Source organism: Tubulanus polymorphus, chromosome 3, assembly GCF_964204645.1.
Source record: "Tubulanus polymorphus chromosome 3, tnTubPoly1.2, whole genome shotgun sequence".
Lineage (NCBI taxonomy): Eukaryota > Metazoa > Nemertea > Palaeonemertea > Tubulaniformes > Tubulanidae > Tubulanus > Tubulanus polymorphus.
The window spans coordinates 9,653,217-9,676,283 of record NC_134027.1 but is presented as its reverse complement, the minus strand read 5'-3'; the positions used below and the strand labels follow the sequence as shown (position 1 = coordinate 9,676,283).

General features: G+C 39.9%; 4 protein-coding genes across 5 annotated transcripts; 2 read left to right on the top strand and 2 right to left on the bottom strand.

The window, feature by feature from the left end:
• The first annotated feature begins 1,206 nt into the window (after window positions 1-1,206).
• Window positions 1,207-3,877, top strand: LOC141902544 (uncharacterized). The gene is made up of 2 exons (XM_074790323.1): window positions 1,207-2,521; window positions 3,277-3,877. The coding sequence occupies exons 1-2, from the start codon at window positions 1,969-1,971 to the stop codon at window positions 3,495-3,497; spliced, it is 774 nt and encodes a 257-aa protein (XP_074646424.1). The 5' UTR covers window positions 1,207-1,968; the 3' UTR covers window positions 3,498-3,877.
• A 1,029-nt stretch (window positions 3,878-4,906) lies between these two features.
• Window positions 4,907-12,331, top strand: LOC141902926 (tubulin alpha chain). 2 transcript variants are annotated; one of them, XM_074790893.1, is made up of 8 exons: window positions 4,907-5,048; window positions 8,671-8,896; window positions 9,033-9,181; window positions 9,385-9,537; window positions 9,659-9,962; window positions 10,113-10,373; window positions 10,632-10,772; window positions 10,946-12,331. In XM_074790893.1, the coding sequence occupies exons 1-8, from the start codon at window positions 5,046-5,048 to the stop codon at window positions 11,074-11,076; spliced, it is 1,368 nt and encodes a 455-aa protein (XP_074646994.1). In that variant the 5' UTR covers window positions 4,907-5,045; the 3' UTR covers window positions 11,077-12,331. The 2 variants fall into 2 exon arrangements, with proteins under 2 accessions (XP_074646994.1, XP_074646995.1); XM_074790894.1 differs by lacking the exon at window positions 4,907-5,048 and having other exon boundaries at window positions 8,667-8,896.
• A 443-nt stretch (window positions 12,332-12,774) lies between these two features.
• Window positions 12,775-15,878, bottom strand: LOC141902508 (chromaffin granule amine transporter-like). Its single transcript, XM_074790273.1, has 2 exons — window positions 15,845-15,878; window positions 12,775-14,445 (listed from the first exon to the last, which is right to left on the bottom strand). The coding sequence occupies exons 1-2, from the start codon at window positions 15,848-15,850 to the stop codon at window positions 13,066-13,068; spliced, it is 1,386 nt and encodes a 461-aa protein (XP_074646374.1). The 5' UTR covers window positions 15,851-15,878; the 3' UTR covers window positions 12,775-13,065.
• Window positions 15,879-16,160: 282 nt separating this feature from the next.
• LOC141902580 (prolyl 4-hydroxylase subunit alpha-1-like) lies at window positions 16,161-22,925 on the bottom strand. The gene is made up of 13 exons (XM_074790383.1): window positions 22,786-22,925; window positions 22,390-22,640; window positions 20,232-20,395; window positions 19,596-19,939; window positions 19,358-19,409; window positions 18,900-19,042; window positions 18,468-18,626; window positions 18,167-18,234; window positions 17,443-17,569; window positions 17,137-17,187; window positions 16,878-16,961; window positions 16,594-16,759; window positions 16,161-16,454 (listed from the first exon to the last, which is right to left on the bottom strand). The coding sequence occupies exons 2-13, from the start codon at window positions 22,611-22,613 to the stop codon at window positions 16,384-16,386; spliced, it is 1,653 nt and encodes a 550-aa protein (XP_074646484.1). The 5' UTR covers window positions 22,614-22,640; window positions 22,786-22,925; the 3' UTR covers window positions 16,161-16,383.
• Window positions 22,926-23,067: the final 142 nt, after the last annotated feature.

Sequence of the window (23,067 nt, the reverse complement as noted above, 5' to 3'; positions counted from 1 at the left end):
TCTGTCAGGCCTAGAAAAGCGAGGATGGGTGTCAGCTAAACTCATATGGTTCAAGCGAAGACGACGTAAATCGTACGGTCGTCTTTCTGGCAGACTAATACGATCTAACAACGCACTGTCCGTTAGATCGCGGCGCTTACACCGAATTTCCCAATTATGAACTTCGATTTAAACAAAAAATTCTGTAAGCTCGACCGCCGATCACACAACCCCCTGTTTCGCTCCCGGCAGGTGTGATGGATCTGAATTATTAGTTTTACCGGTTAAATAGAAAATTGTACTTCGATTTCCGAACGAATTCTCAATCAAACCCTGCTTCGCTTCAGTAGACACTAAATCAAATCAAATCAAAGCTACCAATCAAAAAACTACGAGGACAATCCCTATTTGAAAATCAAAATGATTAATCCGAATCTCGTTTTGGTGCTAAAACAACAAAGAAGATGACTAACTTTCTTTCGAAATCCATTTTGGCGCGAGAAGACGAAATATTTCTTATCTAATGGCTGCCCTTATTTCCTACCCATTCAATAAATAAAACATTAGATTGAAAATTTGATGGATTGCAATGAGAATATAGTTTATTTCTGATACGATTAACGTCTATATGGTGGAACGGAATAACACGATCAAAAGGAAGTAACAACTTCGGTGTGAAGTGGATTTCAGAACATGTTCGGGCGAGTCAGTCCTCCAATCATCAACCTCACGATGCTTTGTTTAGGGAAGGTTTTGTTATTAATGAAATTAGATGTAGGTCCATTTTTAATTGCACGCCAGGAACAGTATAGATATTGTTTAAGTGGACTAAACTGTAACATGCTTTTTACTATCTGCAATCGATAAGTAGTAGTAGTATTTTTAGTACATGGTATGTCTGAGTTTTGAGTTTGGGACTGGCTTAATTACCGTGCATTGGGTACTGGGCAAATTAAGCAATTTGACGGTCAGAAAACCTCAGAAAACGCTCCTGAAATGAGGATTACTCCTCTTCATCCTTCAGATACTATAACATTCTTACGTATATCTATTTCGGTTCTCGATTGCAGTTTACTTCGTTGATGTAGCACGCAAACCTGCATACAGTGCTGAGCATGTTATACAAGCACTCTACTTATACTACGGTTTATTTAGTGTTTTGCAACCGGCTCGTTTCGCGGAAATTCTTTCCACCACAGCAGAATCCATCCTTGTTTCAACATCTGCGGACGTCCGCACCCAAACACCGACGTAGGTGGTGGACCAAAAAACCGCAAACTTCCAAATATAGCGTGGCAGTCGCTTTTCACTCGGCCAGGATTCACTCAGTTCCACGAAGCGTAGTGCAATGTCTTGTATTGCTTGTATTTTTCATACTATCGGTGGATTCTAGTGGATATGTCTTTGTGAAATTGCTATTTGTCATTTGGGTTGGAAATAACATCGTATTCGACACAATACATAGGAAGTGGTTAGGAAGTGTTTAGATCCGTGGGAATAGTGCTTTGCTGAACAAACGAAGATGGAACGTGAACTTGGATATATATTACAGTGCATTTAAGTCGATTACTGGCTGGTCACGGAGTTTCTTTGTAGATATAACGAAGAATTTCATCTGGATACCCGATCTAATTCAGTAGTGACAACACCGACAGCGAACACTCTTGTGATATCATTATTCTGGTTCAAATACATGTAAATCGGGTAAACAGAAGCCTTCTATAATGTAATATATAGCGTAACTAGGATGTAACAACCGATGGACAGCATAGTAAAACGCTGCCATTAATCACTTGAACAAATCAAGAGTTATGTACGCTAATTAGTTTACAGACATACTTAGCGTAATGGAGTGATGTGGTATTCGATTGATTGTTAGGAATCGACGTTCGATGTTGCCCGTACAACCTGACGCGGTTCCTTGGGTATCGGTTTAACAGATACATTCTCGATATTCACATTCGATAGACAATTTCTTCACGGTAAAAAATGATACCGAACTACGTTTCAGGAATTTCGTTCGTGCTAGGAATTTCTGTAGTAGCACATTTTATCGCATTAACGTTCGTCGTGAAGTTAATACCGCAAGCTTCTGCCACGGCAGCCGAGGTGAAATACGCCGAAAAAATATGTACATTCCGAAGACGGAGCAGCTACATCGACTGTTCAAACAAAAATATCACGTCCATCGAATTTTTGCGAACCCATTTGGATTACGAAACTTTGGATATAAGCGGTAACGATTTCTTTAGTTTAGACTTTGTCGACGTGCTGAAATTGCTAGAAAAGTTGCCGTCGTTGAAGGCTGTCGAGGCGTCTGGCAATGCACGTCTGTGTCTGGCTTATTCGCCGAACTTAGACGTCATACATGTGCATTCTGTAAATATCATTCTCGGTTGCCGGGTCAATTCGACCTTATACGTGGACATAGTCAACGGTGCCACTGTGCCCTCGTCACAAGTCATACGGACAACCGAAAACACAGCTGACCTGAGTAATCAAGAAGATGAAAATGATCTCGTTGTTGTGAAATCAGTAAACAGTACGTATATTGACTCGAGGGGGTTTGATGGTCACCGATTTTCGTTAAATCTACTATTACATCGAAGATGGTCTACGGGCTTAATTTCCTGGGACCAGTTTTCTAGACAGGTGTTAACTTTAACGCCGGGGCTTAACTCAATTGATTTTCAATAATATTATATATATATTAATATTAGTACGTAAAACCGGGGTTTACCAGCATACGTTTTAAATTAGTACGTAGGCCTAAATCTGTCATGTCATTTTCTAACAATGCTTAGATCTTATTTGCTTAATACTCAACTATACGATTATACGATAGTTTCTATTTCCAGGCTATCGACTCATGCATTTGCAAGTAAATAGCAATTAACGTTTTACAGCCTTTTAATTACCCAGACAATGAATTACGAGCCGATCCAATTAACGCTAATAAGTCTCGGCGTGATTTCGCCCTTCCTAATATTCGTGGCTTAAAAACTCACCTCATGTAATGCATAGGCGCACCCGTTATTATTGATTTAATTTCATTTATCAATTCTCATTTCTTTTTCTTTTGTTGTTTCTTTTTCATTTCCCTTTTTACAGCGACCTAAGGGCCTTGCTTGGTCCACACAGAAGGTTTCTTTTCTTTCCCTCTTTTAAAAATGTGCTTGTTGAAAATTGTAAATTTCATTGTTTGTTTTTCGTCCTTTCCTTTAATCTCTGTATTTAGCCCGTCACGCTTTCCGTGAAACAAACGAACTCGAACTTAAGCATAATTTTTCCTTACAGATAACCTGTCGAAAATTCTTATCGCGACTCTGGTGTGTATAATCGTGTTGGTGGTAATACTGGCGGTGACACTAGTCTGGGTGGTGCGGCGAACCCATGAACCGTTTACAGCGCCGAGACTTTCGTTGATTCTGCGCGGACGTCGTCGCAGTTCGGCGGTGCCCGAGTCTCCACTTGCTACGCCGACTACACCGGATAAAGTGGCAAATCAGTACCTATAAAGAACAAAACGTTGTCGCATCCGAGGACTCAAATATCATCATTCATTTCATTACAGAAATGCTACAAAAACTGCAATATTTGTCACAATAACTGTGCTTTCATTAACATAATTAGCTAGAAATGTCACTAAACTTTTTTAGGGTTGTGAATTGTTATCGTTATAGTCAGTGTGTCAGTCCCCGTGGAACAGAACTGGAGTTTTCTTGTGAAATTTTCACAAAATGGATACATGGATACGTGCTATGAAATACAACATTGAGAAGCGATTGTTACGTACTGTAGATATGTTGGGTATTTCATTTGGTATTTTTGTATTTTATGTATAATTAAAATGCATATTTGATAGTATTCATTAAGCTGTCGATGAGTCGAAATAAAAAGAGAGAATATAGCTGCAGGGCAGCGTTATTTAAACGTGTCTGCAAATATGCTAAAATGCACTCGATGGCGTTTAATTAACTTAGGGTCTTTGCGGACGACTTTCACGTTCGTATCAAGCTGAAATCTTAAACATCAAATCTGGCCCGTGTCTAATGAGAGAGCACGTCAAGCGTAAACCACTCACTCGATTCTGAACATTGCCGTATTAAAGAGGCACTTCCGAAACCAGTTGCATTTCCGAGCAATAATCTTGTTTCGGACAGAAAACCCTAATCATCGGGAAATAAGAAAATAGGGTTTTCTGCAAAGTAAATGAAAACTTAAGAAAATTAAACATAGGAACAACAATAGAGTTTGTAGGGCAGAAATATGAGAAATATCGAATATGGTATTGTATCTACGTGAACATAAAGATCGCGCTATCGGCCCAGCTTGACAACGACTGTAAGACAATAATCTCGATAGCTGGCCCAGTCTCGGTGGCGGATCAAGAGGGCATTTTGTGGATTTGAGGTTTCCCTATTCGTCAAGAGAGAAATAGAGAGAGGGAGGTCATCAAAACCTGCATATTGAAAACTATTTCAGGAATTTTCTAACGCAACCCACTTGCGGCCTTCGACGTGGCTGTTTGGCCTTATAGCCCTTCCTTCGTTTTGGACTTACACCTTCTGATTTTCCTTGATATACCCATGCCCGGGGATGTTGCATGAACATGGTCTATGCTACAAAGGCGAATTCGAAAACATGTGTAAAAATGTATCTCCACGTGAGCTCGTAAAGTAAGCTCAAAGAATGCGAATACAGAAAAAAGGTTTAAATTGGCTACGAAATTCTGACGTCAGAATGACGTCATTTGCCAGTCTCCTTCAAGTTCATAAAATCTTTCGAGCACGAACGATTTACGTTCGATACATGCCGACATTTGTTCCGGAAGTTCATCATTCGCGGCAAGTCGCGTTGATATTCTCTGTGGCAGGCGAGGATACCAGGTACGCGCAGGCAGACGTGTGAATCAGTAATACGTAAATATCGACACCAGAGCCGTTTCGCGTCATTCGTGATTGTTGGGCAGAGTGCATCATTTCTCTACGCGCCAACGAGCGATATCGGTTTCGTGGGCGTGCACCTTTTCACTATCGACGACTTCATTTATTCTTTAGACAATCATGGTAAGCATATTATTCTATAATATTTATCTATTCCATTAAGAATCTAATATGGTATTAACGTATTAGCAGCCTCCTGTATTTTTCGCTATGTAAGCCTCATTACGTTTATCATTTATTATTATCATATGATCACAATTCTTTCGATGGCTTCGTCAATTTTATCAACAAGGGATAGTTTCAGGTAACCAAGGGATGGTTTCAGGATATTTTCATTCCGATTTTTTAAATATTACTCGCAGTTTTCCGCAAATGCGATTATGATCATGATGCAAAATCCTACTGATTTTCCAATAGTCTAGATAGAAAATAACTTTGGCGTTAACATATGAATTTATTGTTTTCGATATCTTGATAAAGATGCGGTTTTCATGTTTGTTCCCATAGACTACCCAGTTTTAATAGCCCTTTCTAGCTTTAACGTTAGTCGTCTTGCCCAAAATGTCAATATATGTCACTAAGTTAGTCCGATATTTTTTGATATTTTTGACAAGACGACTGGTTAACACGAAACGACGGATCGATTTTCCGTAATGTATGTCTGGATCTGACATCGTAATCGTATAAGTATGATTATCGAAATATAATGACCAACATCTCGGACGCATTTTATCGCATGGTCAGGCGTTCTTGTATCGACAACCAGTCGGCGGCGCACTGCGCTAGACGACCGCCGTTCGCTTGGCGGAAACCGGGCGGAAGATCCGTTCGAACCCGAAACAGCTGTTGACCAATGAACGGTTTCACCGGCAGCCTTCATCGTTTATCAGTTTTAGATATTTGTTGTTCCAATACGATGTAGTGGTCATGGAGAACTGCCAAAACGATTGTGTATTTGAGAGCAGGCTCCGAGTTCAGCACCATTCGCCTTCATATTTGCATTTTCATATATTCATGTGCTATAGATATCATTATCATTAACACGTTTAGAATGATTAACAACTACAACTACTCGCCTCTTGCACTTGCCATCAGTTATCAAAGATTAGATATTTGAATAAACCGTTTCATATCTTACACACGCCAGATTGATACATGTACTCGTATAAAGCTTGATTAGATATCAGCAATTTCTGTCTGTCAATTAAGATATGGATATCGGATTCGAAATGTGTGTTCAAACGCGATTTGTAACTTGCGCGCAAATGAAATTGAAATGGTTAAAACCCCCGGGACTATGTCGTTTCTTCAGATTTTGCGTTGTAATGATGATATTCATATAATACCAAGAAGTGAAACGCTATAATATATCGTTATGTTCCACCATACTAGAATTAGTTTCAAGTGCTCTTAGATATTCGGTTTACAGCATTGGACAAGTAGATTTAACATAAGTAAACCTCCAATTGTGACTTGGAAGGGGAACTCCTTCATGGCAATTAATCGGTTAGATTTTTGGCCCGGCGATGTTTTCGTCGAGATGAGTGCGCTCTAAAATGAGGTCTTCCTTTGTAAAATGTCACGGAAACCACCGGCTTGAGTCATTTTATTCGCAGTGCTTGACATTTTCTGGAATGATCGTTTGGCTCGGGTGTGTATAAAACCATTCAGAATCTATAAGGGAGACATTTTCGTAATTCTGTGTATTCACATTTCCGATTTAGTCTTGCCTTATTTCATACAAAGCCAGAATTTCCAAATTCACGAAAATCTCGCGATGTGCTTGCTGACCACGAAAACCATCGATTCTACCCACCATCAACGGCTCAGGTAATCAATCATTAGCCCTTGCACGCGTTCGATCCTATTTCTAATTTCATGATCGACACAAATAATCGTTATATACATCACTTTTTCTGTGATGGGAGCCAACATAGACCTCCGATGAGTCATTTGTCTGGCAGCCAAAATATTATTCATGGAAACAGCATCTATTCGTCTCACGTTTCTGCTTCCCGGTGCCGCCAGCTCGTTCCCAAGGATACAACGCGTATGTCTCATTAACCAGCCGGTCCAGTCGTAATTTTTGCGCACTTACGTTACAGTTCACCCGTTTGTACATGTCAAATATCTTTTTGAAATTAATTCGTGGTTCAGTTCAATCGTTACACAAAATTTTCGCTAACTGTTCCTTGATCCAATCATTTTATGATTCCTCACTGAATGAATTTTGAATTATTCTGCCGAAACGTATTTCTTGGCTAGGCTTAAACGCCGAATACCTACCTTTGCAATCAGTTCTTCGGATATCCGAAAAAGAGATCTGAAATAAACGTAATAATGATTAAACGTGGGGTGCAATCTGTTATGAAACTAGATATTTTCATTTTCACCAAAACTAGCGGCTAACTAGTCCGACAAAAAGTTGTGCCGTGTCTGCCAAAGATAGCATCGAATAATGCTATGCCATCGCATTACGTAACGAACCGAATGACTAAACAACGGAGAAAAATGAACGAAAAAATTATCTGGCATCACTAGCCTACTGAATGAGTAAGGTAAGAGTAATAATTACACGCCTCGTCATAGCAGTTGCCTTCAACAAAATACTGAAAATACACGAAGGAATATGCGTGTGCTTAGACCAGTTGTTCGAATCGCCCCGTTTTTAAGGTTACTGGAATTGGAAAATAAATCAGACCCCCTCTGTGCCGGCTATAAACATAAGATTGCCATTATGTTTTGCAGAAATAGATATTATGCCATTCTCACGCAGTAGCACATACACCCTCATAACGCATCGGTCTGGTGACTCAGATGCCAACAAAATAACAGGGGCTGATGAGCATCGCGATTTTAACGTTTTTCACATGTTGACGTCCATCAATGATTTATAAATACGGTTCTGATTAATTCAGCGATTAGTTTGTTACATATCATTCATAGATCAGGAAACACAAACGTAAATTTACTACGGTGAATGTCTAGATTAGATGAATTTGTCCACTCTCTAGAATGCGTTACGTAACTAAATTGTAAAATGGAAGTTTGAAAGGGAATTGAAGATACGTTAAAATCTTTCATTGATCGATCGACCAATCGACTTCCCAATAACCGCAGACGAAATGGTCTATACTTCTTACAGGGTTAATGATCAGACATCTCATCCAGAGGTAATTGTAGACGAAAATTAGAGGGCAGTTAGGTGATATCAACAGACGTTTCACAGGCAGCGATCATTTCCCTATTTTTATCTCTATTGCTTGTTCGAGCAGCGCTTTTTGAACTCTTTTTTAAGTTCAGACGTGAGTTCATAATTCACACCTTGTCAGTTTAATCAAACAGATCGTGTTGTCTGATAGACTACAAAAATGATTCCCTGTGTTTTGATGATTCCAATCCCCAGGGTACTGGAGCCTTCGTAAAACATAAATACGAGTATAAACGTTTGAGGCACTTCGTGTGTTCTGTTCTGAGATAGCTACGGTTTTACCTCCGCAGAATATATATGACTCACTCATATTTTCCGATTCGGATCGGATTGGTAATTCAAGACGCCGTGAAATCGCAACCCTGGGATAAGGTTTCATAATATCGTTGGCAATTTTTTTTACGGTCCTATGGGGGAAGGACCGCTACTTCGGCGATCCCGGTGCAACTAAACACGTGTCCTGGCGTGGGGTAGGCCCATGCATCCGGTTGTCAACAGCTCTTGAATTCGTTACGTATTCCTTTACATTTGCAGCGTGAATGTATATCAATCCACGTAGGCCAGGCTGGTGTGCAGATTGGTAATGCTTGTTGGGAATTGTACTGTCTGGAACACGGGATGGGTCCAGACGGACAAATGCCAGAAAACCCAGAAACCGTAGGGCCGAGTGACGCCTCGTTCAATACGTTCTTCAGTGAAACCAGCTCCGGAAAGCATGTGCCTCGTGCTTTATATGTTGACTTGGAACCCAGTGTAGTTGGTACGTCATAGCTTTATCTTCTAATATATATTCATTTGATCCCAAAATGTTCGCTCCGAAACAGAAAAATGAAATCATCCAATTCATCGGTGTAATTTTAATGCTGTTTATAGAGCAAAACTAACATTTATTTCAGATGAAGTACGAACTGGAAAATACAGGCAGTTGTTCCACCCCGAACAGTTGATCAACGGCAAGGAGGATGCAGCCAATAATTACGCTAGGGGACACTACACTGTAGGCAAAGAGATTGTAGATCTTGTTATTGATCGAGTCAGAAAAATGGTACGTTAGTCAGATAAGATATATGATAACATTGTCAAAATAGCTTACAGGATATGCATTATGTTGAAAGTAATAAGTGACTCAAAGCTATTCTCGAAAAAAAAATTCAGATTTTTTTATCACAATACAGTTTACCATTTCTTCGCTAAAATAGCTTTCACAATAAGATCACCATCAATTCTATAACGTTGTTGTAATTTTAGGCGGACCAATGCACCGGATTGCAGGGTTTCTTGATCTTCCATAGTTTCGGCGGAGGCACTGGCAGTGGGTTCTCATCACTGTTGATGGAGCGACTGTCTGTCGACTACGGAAAGAAGTCAAAACTGGAATTTGCGATCTATCCGGCACCACAGGTTTGAAATCATACGACTATCAATCGTTTGTGACTTAAGCTGGCCATGAGCTTGATAAGTGTAGTATCAACTGAGTGATAATTCCGTAAGCATATAGATTTAAACATATATGATTTTGCAGATTTCGACTGCTGTGGTAGAACCGTACAATTCAATTCTTACAACGCACACCACGTTAGAACATTCCGATTGCGCATTTATGGTCGACAACGAGGCCATCTACGACATTTGCCGACGTAACCTTGACATCGAGCGACCGACGTACACGAATCTGAATCGTCTGATTGGTCAGATCGTCTCGTCGATTACTGCGTCGCTCAGGTTCGACGGTGCCCTGAATGTTGATTTGACGGAATTCCAAACTAATCTCGTTCCCTATCCGAGGATCCATTTCCCACTGGTGACGTACGCACCCATAGTATCGGGTAATCACATTTTGTATTTTTAGATGGTTCCGTCATTCTCAATTTTTATTGATGTTAAGGACCCAGTTCCACATTTTAAATTGAGAGTAAAAATTCCAAATTTCGAACTGCGTCCCGGTAGACTAAAATGTAAAATCTAATGTCTTACAGCGGAGAAAGCATATCACGAGCAACTTTCGGTTCCAGAGATAACGAACGCTTGTTTCGAACCACCAAATCAAATGGTGAAATGTGACCCACGCCATGGTAAATACATGGCATGTTGTATGCTGTATCGCGGTGACGTTGTTCCGAAAGACGTCAACGCGGCCATCGCTTCCATTAAAACAAAGCGTAGCATACAGTTCGTCGATTGGTGTCCAACTGGATTTAAAGTTGGAATCAATTACCAACCACCAACAGTCGTTCCAGGTGCGTTAAATTGTTTATTCGCAGGTGTTCGTCGATCAGTTTACCTGTTCGAGAATTGTTTCAGAATCTGAAGCGCTGCTGAATTAGGCCTATTACCCACGTGATCGAAAGGCTTTTCGAAAATTTTTTCATCATATTGGCATGATGGTTTGATACTCGTATTACACTTACATAGTCCCCGCTCATGTTTGAAATACTGGACCGCCCGGTAATTTGTAAAATAGATTACAAATATTTTATGTTTTATTGACAATATAGGGGGAGACCTTGCTAAGGTACAGAGAGCCGTGTGTATGCTGAGCAACACAACCGCAATAGCTGATGCCTGGGCAAGATTAGATCACAAGTTTGACCTCATGTACGCAAAAAGGGCATTCGTGCATTGGTATGTCGGTGAAGGTAAGAATCGGGTTAATTTCTTAAGGTTCACATTATAATTTTTTAAAGATATTTGAACAACAATCTAGGAACAGCAGTTTTTCATTGATTCTATTGGTTCCCTCTGCATGAGTAGAATTTGAGTGCGAGGTGAGTGTTTTGGATTAAAAATCAGGAAATATTTTTACTTGCAGGTATGGAAGAAGGTGAATTCGCAGAAGCTAGAGAAGATTTAGCTGCCTTGGAGAAAGACTATGAAGAGGTTGCATGTGATTCTATGGAAAATGGAAACGGTGTGGACGACGACGACGAAGACGAATACTAAATGAAAAACGCACAGAAGTTATTATGTCTCCCGTTTGATTGGTCGTACGACAGAACGAAATTAGCAAGATTGCTATTGCTAATCTCTTGCAACTGGAATGAAACGTATCTTCGAAATAACTGCGTCATTTGCTTGAAGTGTCTACATCCAACCCCAATGATTTTAGGACTGCTTTAATCTTATCAATTGCCTTGTTCTGAAGGGTAGCTGTGGGTTGAAAAGTAGTTCCCAACGTGTTATACATAATATGCATATTTTTGGTGGTGCTAATCGTGATTATTAAAGAAAAAAAAACATTTCTAGGCTTTTTATAACGGTCCAGGGTGTAAGGACAAATTGCGCTCAATATTACTGTCTTCCACAAACTAGTAGAGAGTGCTCGCTGCTCAGTACCAGTCTTTCGCGAAAAGCTTCGAAACGCCGTATATTCTATATGAAATATTCTTATTTCATTTTCTCACCAACGTGCTTTCGTGTGATAAACAATTGACCTTTTTGCCATTCATTTATTGAGACTTAAACTTTTAAGAAAAGTGAATACGTGCCTTGAGAACGCTCTACACTTGTAACGGAAAACCTTTCATTCGGACAAAGGCGCCACTTCAATGCAATTAGCGTATTCGAATTTTCTTCCATGTCAACAGTGCCAAAAGCTAGGCAACTGGCATGTTTAATACCTTTTGAAACATCTCGAGAACAACCTTAGAATCAATCAATGTTACCTACTAGACGCCGTGACTCCGTCAAGAGATATTTCTGCAGCAATTTAAAGATGTAGATGGCATTATAAGGAGGAGTAGCTTACAACGTCATCGAGTATTTTTCATTTCAACTTACGTTAGTAGTAGTACCTATATTCATTTTCCCTTGTGCAAACGAAAACATTTATTTATTCATTATATTATCATCTTATCATATGAAAATTAACTGCGACATACGAACAAAGACTATTTGTAAAATGCTTCATTATTAAGTGTGATAGGCTTTATTTAATACGATGATCATTGAAAAGTGTGTCCTGCCTATGCAAAATGATTGTCAAATTATAGGTGCTTACCGACGTTTTATTACGTATTAGTAATTACTTATTACATAGAATACGAACTTTATTTATAGTATTCATCGTCATTTCTTTGATTGTGTAAATATATTTATATATTATATATGTGTAATCCCCTACTTGGTGCTTATATATGTATGTGGCTCAGTCGTATGTAGGCACGTCTATTACAAAACGGTAATATATTATAATAAACTGCTGAAATGGAAATGTCATGAAAATTGTAGTCTTTGAGTTTTTTTTTGAAATGATAAAGCTATTACGAAACCACCCTCGCTTGCCAACACATACACTGGCCGCAACCCTTCGAGCGAACAGGTTGCCGCTTAGCACCAGTCTATAGCCAATCAGATACGTTTTTCACCGGCAGATTGCAGCCAGCGTTTGTGATGGCGCGAGCTTCAGCGGGCGGCAATGAAACTGGCAAGCGAGGAAGTTCCTTCAATATTACAATAGTTGGACCATTCTCGCAGTAAAGGTTGATATTGACTTTGGAGTGGAGTACGAGTCTTACCCGCTTCGTATCAGGATTCTCGATGATGAATCCTCTAATGAGCACTCCGAAGGACAATTTGAATGAGGTGAAACGAAGATCCTTGTTGTAAAATGGAAAATTAGCCTTTATTGCCATTCCACAGCATTATAGAGAAATCGTCTCATCGTTGATATAAAAAAGATAAATCTGAAAATAGTCAATAATAAAACTTAAAACAGGTAAAACATCATACTTGATTTGATAGAGTTCCGTTGTTCGCGGCCAGGATGACAAATACGTAACTGCGTATTACTTAACTATCGACCTGTTCACCAATCACGGCACAAATATCCAGACACACGTGCACCGTATGCTTTTATCATTGAAAATCCAAATAATCTTACATGGCACTACCATTCAAAAATAAAAGAAAACGAGTTCGAACGTATTTGATTTATGATATTTCATTCTCATTTTCTTCAACTTCAGTGGCATTATCTCCTTCGACTTTGAAGAAAGTTACCGACGCAAATGCACTGAACACCAAAAGCCCAGCAACGATGAAAATCAGACCCCGTATGTCGATGGTCGAGGCGAAGAGGCCACTCGTCAAAGCGCCAATAAATACACCAACATTCAGCGTCGAATTGAACAGACCCATCACGACTCCGTACTTCCCTTTGTGGTGTTTGGTCTCGGTGAGAAGGGAGCACAGCGACGGCATCGCGAAGAAAACGAGTCCGCAGAAAAATGCCCGACTGAGTTCCGGTCCAGTACACGCCCATACTGTCTCGCAGAATAGAAATGTCAAGTAACTTAAAGCCATGCCGATGAACCCAAGCAGTAGCTGGGGGGCGTGACCGCATTTTGACATGGTGCGGCTGGAAAGCGTGGTTCCAAAAACCTGCGCCACGATGCATGCCGTGTAGATGATGCTCAGTTGCCAGATCTGTCCGTGAATCGTATGCAACTCCCATTCGATGATGGACGCTTTGTAAAATCCGGTCGAAAAAGAAGCCAAAACACCGACAACGACTAGAAGAACGATGGGCGGATCTTCCAAACGTTGGAAATAGTCTTCGGGTGAAAACTTCTTCTCAGACCTAGCGGAAGTAGTAGGATCGTCACAGCTGACTGCGATAAATCGGATGATCGTATCTACGAGGAACACCCCGGATATGCACAGAAAAGGCGCCGCCGTTCCTAGATATTCGTACATCAAACCCGTTACAGCGTTGCCGACAATGTTGCCCACGTTAGAAGCTACGTAAGCGGAATAGATGACCGCCCGACGTTCGTCGTTGTCCGGGAATTTGGCGGATATAAACGCCAGGCAGGAAACAATACTGAAACTACATGCCGTGCCCGTGATTATTCTCATCAACATAAGCAAACCGTACGTCGGCGAGAAGGCGATTCCTACCGAGCCCACTGAGCCTAAAACCGCGCCGAATACCATCGGCCACCCGTAGCCTAAACAGTCAACTACAAAACCCGCGAACAGGTTCATTAACGATTCCGTTATCGGGTTGACAGCCACCGCCCAGGCGACCTTCTGCTTAACGTCATCTCGCATCTCATCGACGTTGTGATGCTCGGCTGAAAATGGTGGCAAAGATTCGTCATTTCTAAACCACGATTCGTTGACCGACTCTAGTTTTGCCACGATAACCGGCAGTGTCAAGGTTATACAAGTTTTCAACGTGACGTCGGTCATCATGACTAAACTGATGCAAGCCACGGTGAACTTTTCTGACCGCACGCAACGCTTTCCGGGGGATTCGGATACCGGTGGCTCGGCGTCTTGTTTTTCGTGCACAATTCCCATAGCTACCTACAATATGGACAGCTCGGTGTATTATTTTCATCATTGCGCATGGAACGAATAAGAAAACTAGGGGTCCAGGGACACCATGCCCACTTGGGAAATGGTTTCAAATGCTCAACAATCTAACAATTTCAATATTCAACGCCCCCTGGTGACCATTTACAAAAACCAACGACCTTGAAACTCACCAAAATCATAGAACATGTCAGCAGCTACGATTTTGTAATTGATTGTGATAACAAAATATGCCTCGTTACCAATTTAATATGGAAATACTAAGTCATTCTACTATTCAACGCCCCCTGGTGACCATATTCAAAACCCAATGACCTCGAAACTCACCACAATCATAGAACATGTCATGAACTACAACTTTGATATTGATCATGGTAACAAAATATGCCTAGGTACCAATATAATAAGGAAATACTAAGTTATTCTACTATTCAACGCCCCCTGGTGACCATATAGAAAAACTGATGTCCTTAAAACTCACAACAATCATAGATGATGTCATGAGCTACAACTTTCCAATTGATTGTGGTTACAAAATATGCATAGGTACGAATATAATAAAGAAATGCTAAGATATTGTATTATTCAACGCCCCCTGGTGGCCATATACGAAATCCAATTACCTTGAAACTCACCACAATCATAGAACACGTTATGAGCTACAACTTTCTAATTGATTGTGGTAGCAAAATACGCTTAGGTATCAATATAATGTGGAAAAACTTTTTCCCACTTACGAATGAGTACTGGTGACACCAAGATGGCTGCCAATTGCGTCATAATTGGCTGATCAAAAATACCTGTCTCAGGTATAAAACATCCCTTTCCAAAGAATACCCATCACAAATTGCAATGAGAAATGGTAAACCAGTAGGAAGCTACAGGACTCAGAATTCGGGCAAAAATTAACATTTTTGGGCACTAAAAAGGTCACAGGACGGCCATCTTGAGTCCGACCGACCCAATTTTTGTTTCGTTGATGGGCCCTGGGGGGATTCATATATATCCGAAAGATCAAGGTAATTGATCGAAGCGTCTTCAAAATTTCCCTCAAAAAGTTCAAAAATGTGTAAAAAGTGCTGATTTTGGCGAACAACAATGGCTGCCAGTCAGCCATCTTGATTCTGACAGGGCCAGTTTTTGGGCTGAAGATGTGTCTAGGGTAGATACACGTGTAACCCAAATATCAAGACGTTACCTTGAAGCGTCTTCAAAACTTCCCAAAATAACTGGATTCCGTCTACGGACGGACGAACGGACGGACGGACGGACGACGGACGAAAAGTGAACGCAATAGCCCGCTGGGACTAAAGTCCCAAGTGGGCTAAAAAGGCCATTGGCCTTCCTATGAAAATTCTGAAATAATTCATAAAATGACAGTTTTACTCACTTTCATATATAATCCCCTTTCGCAATCCCTAGCAATGTATACGCGTACTACCGACTGAATACGCGTAAAGCGTGTTCGGGTGATTCGCTCTAAAACTTCGAAGCGTTTCATCCGAACTAGTAGATCGCTAAGACGCGTAAAATAGAAGATTTTCAAGCCGTGACGTCCGTGGCTTAAGCCGCTTTAAACAAAATTTAAAAATAGAAAACGAAAACACAAAGCTCAAAACTCATATACTGAATATATATTAATTTTGGATTTTAACATTTTATTTCATTTCTCATGAATCTATGATACGATAGATAATCTTGTGTGATCTGAATTCCTTTGATTAGTGACCAAATGTGACCAAAATGACTAGTATGGCAGTGAGACGGACGTATCAGTGCTACGACAATGATTATTTAAAATTGTTTATGATCTACAACTTATAACAGATAAATCGCTCTCTTCACACGTATTGCCAGACAACCAAAACATATATCCTTATACATGTACGTATGTCACAAGACAGTCGAACCAAGTTCCTTGAAGTACGGTCACTTGTTTGGGTCGATGGAGCACGGCCGACGGAACTGTTGGTCTATTTCATGCATCCATTTATTTGCAACTGTCAGCAAGATTTAAAAAAAAAACACGAAAGATTTATATTTCAAATTGGTGCTCAATGTTCATCCTACTTATTTCGTTCAGTCATATAAGTCAATCGAAGCTGCCAGTGGAAGCTTTGCTAAAGCGTCAAAACGTACCCCATTTAGAGCCCATCAGCACAGGGCAACCGGCGTGTAATGTTCTGCTATCTCCGGTGCCATTCCTGTACAGGTTATACCAAAATGCTGCTGCACCTTTGACGACGGGAATCCGAACTCCAAGCTCTGGAAATACTGTAGCACCACCAGCTTTGACATCGTTAATCTGAAATAGTCACCAATATTCCATTTCGATCGAAAACCTCGTCTGTGGAAGGTTTAGAAAAGATCTCGGGATCGGAGCGTGAACTGCAGATTTGCTGCAAGATAACAATAGAACTTACGTAAAACATCCACGTGGCTATTCGGTTACCCGACCCGAATACCTTTGAATCTTTATCACCGTATCTTTCAAAGGCGTCTATGTCCTGAAAACAAACGAATATCTGCAAATTTAATGTATATTCTAATGCGTGTTATTGCTTATTACCGGAATTTTGCAAATCTTTTAACTTAGAACAGCTAACAAAATAAAAACAAAATGTAGAGCCGTGAACTTTTTGATATGAGATTCAAACTATTCACATTTTCACCAATACGTACATAAAAGTCGTGATGAGGCTCATACATTCCACCAATACCATAATTCAATACCTACAATAGAACGATTAATAAAAGGAATTATAATCTTTTCGGAATTTAAATGTCTCGAAATTGAAACAGATACATGGTTCTCTCTTAATCAAATGCACTAAAGTCATTATTCGATATTACAGAAGCGTCTTGGGGACATATCTATTTAAAAGAAAACACAAATTTGAGGTTAATTGGGAGTTCCCTTCTCTTCAAAAATTAGAATTCTTGAGATAAACAGTGTTTGTTTTCCTTTACCGGTCACACATAACGTACTTGAAAATCTTCGCACGGTGATTTTCGATCTCGTAACAGCGTGCTCAGACCCGTCAGATGTTCCACACGTCTTGATAGTTTTGAGATGAGGTCCTCCGGGTCGTCTAGATCATCCTCCAGCCATGCGCTGGAACATTTATAAAACATCTGTAGTATGACATCGACCCCTCCCCCAACACCTTCCCCGAGTTCTGCTATCTACGGCCCACATAATATGTGCCTTTAAGAATGTCCTTATCTAGAGCCACAATCACACCGAGATGATTTGGCCCTGGCCAAATTGGCACGGATCAGTAGTCCCGAGACAAAATTTGGTCCGTGTCTATTAAGACGCTCACACGTAAACCACTCACTCAAACAAAGCTTACACGAAGCGGAGTTAATCACTTCTGAATGGCACACGCAATGTTTGACCCATGCTAAGATTTGGCTTGGGGGGCCTGGTCCGATATTTCTGATCTGACCAAATTTGGTACCATTGTGAACAGTTATTCGGGCCAAAGTTCGTCCGGGCAAAAATTACTCATGTGATCACGGCTTAGGAGTGCCCTAGACCCATCAATAGCATTGTGCCCTCGGCACTGGCATTGGATCTCCTATGATATATGTCAGTTCAACTTCTCAAATGATAAATCCCCATAGAAACTCGTCGCCCGAACCTATCGGTTTATGTAACCATTAATATTGATTAGGAATTATGCACGTGTTTACTCAAATATCTCACCTTTCGCTAATACGATTTTCCGAAATAGAATGGACCTCTTCAGTGGCTAAAACATGTGATCGCGCGAACTGAAATACCGACAATTAACTGTCAATAGATATCAAGGATACTTACTTAAAGATGATGTATGATACACTTTTGAATAACGATTTCAAGACTTTTTGCCAATATTTCATCTGACCAAGAGTAACTATCATCTCTCAACGGAGCTTTGACGTAAACATATTTTAAACGTGTACTTAGGTTTCGCCAGGCTGAGCTGCATCCCGGCAAAATGATGCGAGATTGAAATATAACCTACGGATAGCAAAGCAAGTTCTTTTACAGCCTTAATTTCGTTCGGGTGAATAGTCCTATGCACGAGCGCAACGTAAGGATCGACGTTGACGACCTCGACATCTGCCGGGCGGTAAGGGATCTGAGTGCGCTGGTGGTAACACTTCAGATCGGGTGAGCTAACCTGAGAAGAAAAACCATTTAGATCCAATTAACGTCACAACATTTGCATGATGATATTACTTTGGTTTTAAATTGTTTCTTCTTGTGCAATTAACCTGTCAGATAAGATTGGGGTTTATTATGAAGTACAAATGATGGAGTTATTAAAGTTAATATAGCTTTTCGTGTATTTTGTTTATTTTAGAATCATTCAGTCTATATATCAAGTTCCATCATCGAAGGTAAATTCAACGCCATCTCTCCAAAAAATAGAACGACTAAAGTTCATGCTCACATGCTCGATATCGCCTCGGCAAAGCGCTTCATATTGCAGGGTCAAATTGAATTTCAAGACATCGAAATCCATCTCGGCCGAAGTGGATCTGTATTTAATGTTAAGGTCATCTTCTTCTTTTAGTAAAGTTTCATCGGTGTATTCTGTAAGATGAGTATTTAACAGGAAATCTGTTCATCATAACATGACATTGGCGATTGGTTAGAGTGGTTATCCCAGCTGGTAGCGCTGGGTCATGGCTTATTGCATATGCTGTCGCGTTCTCGTGATGGTCGGTATTTTATTTAATATATCTCTAGCTATTTTCATCGAGGAAACACCAGGAAACATCAAGATAGATAAAGCCCAATCAAAAACAAATGGTATTCTCTAATATGAATTACTTTAATTTTTGACCTAGGGACCCCAGCACACCACAGTATAAACGATGAAGCAGCGAAAGGGTTTTAAGTCTCTACCTAATGCACGGGCTAATTCAATGTAGCGTATTGCTTTGACGCCATCTCCGAACTGAAAAATATATAACATAATTAAGTGATATGCCAACGACTAGGCAGCAAAAATCCAAGGGCCGGTTTTATAGACTGGTATTCCTATAACCCGGGGGCGAACTCAATTCATTATCAATTGAGTTAACCCCGGGTTAAAGGTAATACCAGTCTATAAACCGGGACCTGGTTATAATGGCGAATGTACCTTGTCAAAACCTTTGGATAGTAAACGGTATAGACCTGCTTCCGAATACTTTTCAAATCTGGATCCGTTAAGAAAAGCGTCCTGCGCGTGGAGCAACCATCGGAGGGGTTCGTACATATCGTAAGCATGCTCGGAATTGTGCACGGCCACGTCGGCTATTTCGATAAAATCGTCCAACGACAACGACCGCGATTGTACCGATTTGATACGTCCGGTTATCAGGTCACCGAAACTGATGTTGTAAAGTGCACGCACGCGAATCAAACCCAAGGCCGATCCGTTGACGTCAATTTCGCTAGGCCAAATATCATCTGATGTGAATGTCTTACTCTCGTCTATAAATTCTACAGAAGAAAATTGAATGAATCGGAATGAATATCTTTATGGCGACTGATTCGGGCCATGATAAGACAAAAATGTGTGTACGGCTTGAAGCACGATAATAAATCTTTTTACATTAGCTGTAGAGAAAAATCTTTTAAAATGGCTTGAATCAGCGACCATACTTGAGTTTATATTTTTGAAAACAGTATCTCAACGATTTTAGTTCTGTTCTGATGACCCAGTAGTTTGTTTTCTATTGAATGAAACATGGACATTTTTTAAGATAAGCGCTCCGAAAGTTTTGAAACCTACCCTGAATTACGTGATTATCGATGTCACGTAGTTGTGATTGGTCCACTGCACTACGCCAGGCAGTCATGCGTTTGACGATGCGATAAATATTGATAGGATGTTCAGTGAAGGTTAAGTGCTCGTCATCCCCAGCTGTATGATCCGTCTGCGCATCGTAGAGTAATCTGAAAATTGTCGGTTTGAACATATTGCATGATATAAGCTATAGAGTTTATCTATTAATCTATCAATCGTCTATCAATTCAGCTCTTACCGTTAACAAGTATATTTTGTTGAATAATCGTCTATTTGATAGAGGGAATGGGAATGGGATGGGATTAGACTGGGCGGGATGGGGTGGGTGATTGAATGATGATATTGAAAATTAACATGCTTTAGAAAATTTGTATATATAATATCGTAATCTACTGGCATTAAAATGGTTAAGAGGTCAAAAGCGGTCAAAACGCTGGATTGGGGAAAATATTCGAGTAAACGAGAATTGTAAGTGCAAAGAATCGATTGGATCGGGGAAAAGCTAAAAAGCATATTTTCATTTCTCTAGTGGCTTTGTCAGTGAAATAACCAGTTCGAATGTCAGAAAAATGCAGATAATCAAGTGTAACATCCACCGTCAAAAAACCTTAATGATAGTATTATTTTTGAAAATAATCAACGTCAAAGTGGAAACTTTCAATTTTCAGGAATGTCTGAGGTGAAAATTGGCCACGGTAATCGCCCTCTTCTTGCATTGTTGTTAGGTGACTTGTGTTGCGAATTTTACATTACTGAAAACTCGAGATTCCGGTTAGAAAAGATTAGAAAATGACGCAAGAATACTGGACAAAATGGTGATTAGCAACTGTAAAATGGTTCATCAAGGGAATCGAACATATATGTATGCACAATATCCTTGCCCCAATCAAAAACCTTTTAGCAAGAATTTTCACTGGCGTTGGGGATGCCCGTGGTGACAGTGCCAGTGTGTACAATGATTTAAGGATGATATCGAAACGAATTAATATTTGCCAGCTGTGGTACTGCTATTAAACATTCGCAATTATCTGCAACAATATTGGAATTGATTTTTTTGTCTGTCCGACTGCGGAAATTCAAAATGAACGATATCGTTTGATTGTTGTATTCCCGGACGCCTATACATTTTGCATAATACAATTATCTATAAAATCGAACGAACAATGTTGGATGAAATTCGCAAAAAAAGATTTCACGAGTCATCGGAACTCAAAAGGGAATCGGCAGAATCGGGGAATGATGTTAGAGGACTGTAAAATCATTGGTGACGCAACGATGCAAATGTGTTAATTTCTTATTTTCCGGCCACTCAGTTTTTAACAAAAGCTCAAGAATATTAAATTTCCATTTTTGTTCACATCCCCAGAAGAAAATATCGATAACTGCAGGACTTAACTATAATTTAAAGTTTTGGATAGGCCTTATATCGGACCAAGCCGTTCGTAAAACGATTTCCTTTCGATTGAGAGCATCACCAGCAACAACCAATGTATGAAGCGCATATGGTTACAATACATACATAGACACATTCGCAATAACATTAGAAATAATAACCCGAAGGGCCCTCAAATATAATTTTATTAATCAAACATTTTTTTCAATAGCAAATCACCAGTTGAATAAAAGGCAAATCGATTTAGCCGATGACGGTTTGCTAATGAAAAGTCATAACGTCCAGGTGTGTACAGGGTTGTACATGTTTACATTAGTGGACTCGTTTTCAATAAAAAAAGATAAATATATTTATCAGTAGCTGGGGCATGGTTTCATTTTATTTTTATCGGTAGAAAGAAAAGTGCGAAAAAACGATTTCAAAATTTTGAATTTTGGATCATCCGGAGTTTCTTTTGTATGGAAAGGCCTACTAAAAACCTCCTTCAGTTGAGGGGATGCCCTATGAAATTGTTTCTTATTCTAAATTGGCTTTTCAAATTTATCTGAGTGGCATGGTTGCTAGAAGGGCATTGAGAAAAATATCTGGAAAAATATGTCACCACACCAAAAACAAGATACAAGCTGTTTTGAGCCAAAACGAAAAACACTGGTGGTTATGTTGATACCATAGAATATACCGGTAGGCTCTTTCGTACTTATGATATACATCTGAAATATTACAGAATGAGTATATATGACAGTAACGTACCGTTTAAAAAATCGAGCGAAAATATCTGGGAAGTCATTTCCTAACACTTGAAATGCTTTCGTTCCCGCATCGAGGAAACTCCTTTCGTACTCGAACGCTCGTTCGATCTTCACCACGGCCGTAAAGCATTCGGGCCTCACTGGTAATATGGCCTGCAACTGTAAGCACACCCAAATCGAAAACACCGATACTGCAGCTAATCGGGGGCCTGACATCATCACCATCAGATCCGACCATTCTGAAAAACTCCCCTGAAAGAATTGCCAGCAACTGTGCAAATCGGTCGCAAGAGGCGCATGTCATAGTTCTAGCATGACAGGCTGTTGAAATCAATCGTATAAATCGGTTTATTGAAATAATGGGTTCCATTATTTTCAAACTTCGCTCATTGCTTACCTGCTATTCATGCAAGTAAAAAACTTATATTTCCAATCATAGATCTGTAACGTTCCCAGAAATACATGTATTCGTAGCCTATATAAATTTTGCCCACGAAACATAATGAATTAGAATAATTCAGAAGCCCTAAATATACGTTCATTTCTAACAATAGCAACGAGCCAATATGTGTGTTATTTATAGCTGTTCAAAGACCCGGTCCTAAATCTGTCAGTCCGTATAAACCAGTTTTCCAAATCATATGTATTTGAAAGTGCTTATTACAGAAATACGTCGAGG

Bases quoted from the DNA above. Each gene is read 5' to 3' on its own strand.
- LOC141902926 (XM_074790893.1), top strand. The intron at 9,182-9,384 runs GTACGTTAGTCA...TTGTAATTTTAG, and splicing joins TTGATCGAGTCAGAAAAATG to GCGGACCAATGCACCGGATT. The intron at 9,963-10,112 runs GTAATCACATTT...AATGTCTTACAG, and splicing joins GTACGCACCCATAGTATCGG to CGGAGAAAGCATATCACGAG.
- LOC141902544 (XM_074790323.1), top strand. From the start codon at position 1,969: ATGATACCGAACTACGTTTCAGGAATTTCGTTCGTGCTAGGAATTTCT. The intron at 2,522-3,276 runs GTACGTATATTG...TTTTCCTTACAG, and splicing joins TGTTGTGAAATCAGTAAACA to ATAACCTGTCGAAAATTCTT.
- LOC141902580 (XM_074790383.1), bottom strand. From the start codon at position 22,613: ATGGTGATGATGTCAGGCCCCCGATTAGCTGCAGTATCGGTGTTTTCG. The intron at 19,940-20,231 runs GTAGGTTTCAAA...TTTCTTCTGTAG, and splicing joins CGATAATCACGTAATTCAGG to AATTTATAGACGAGAGTAAG. The intron at 19,410-19,595 runs GTACATTCGCCA...TATATTTTTCAG, and splicing joins TATCCAAAGGTTTTGACAAG to TTCGGAGATGGCGTCAAAGC.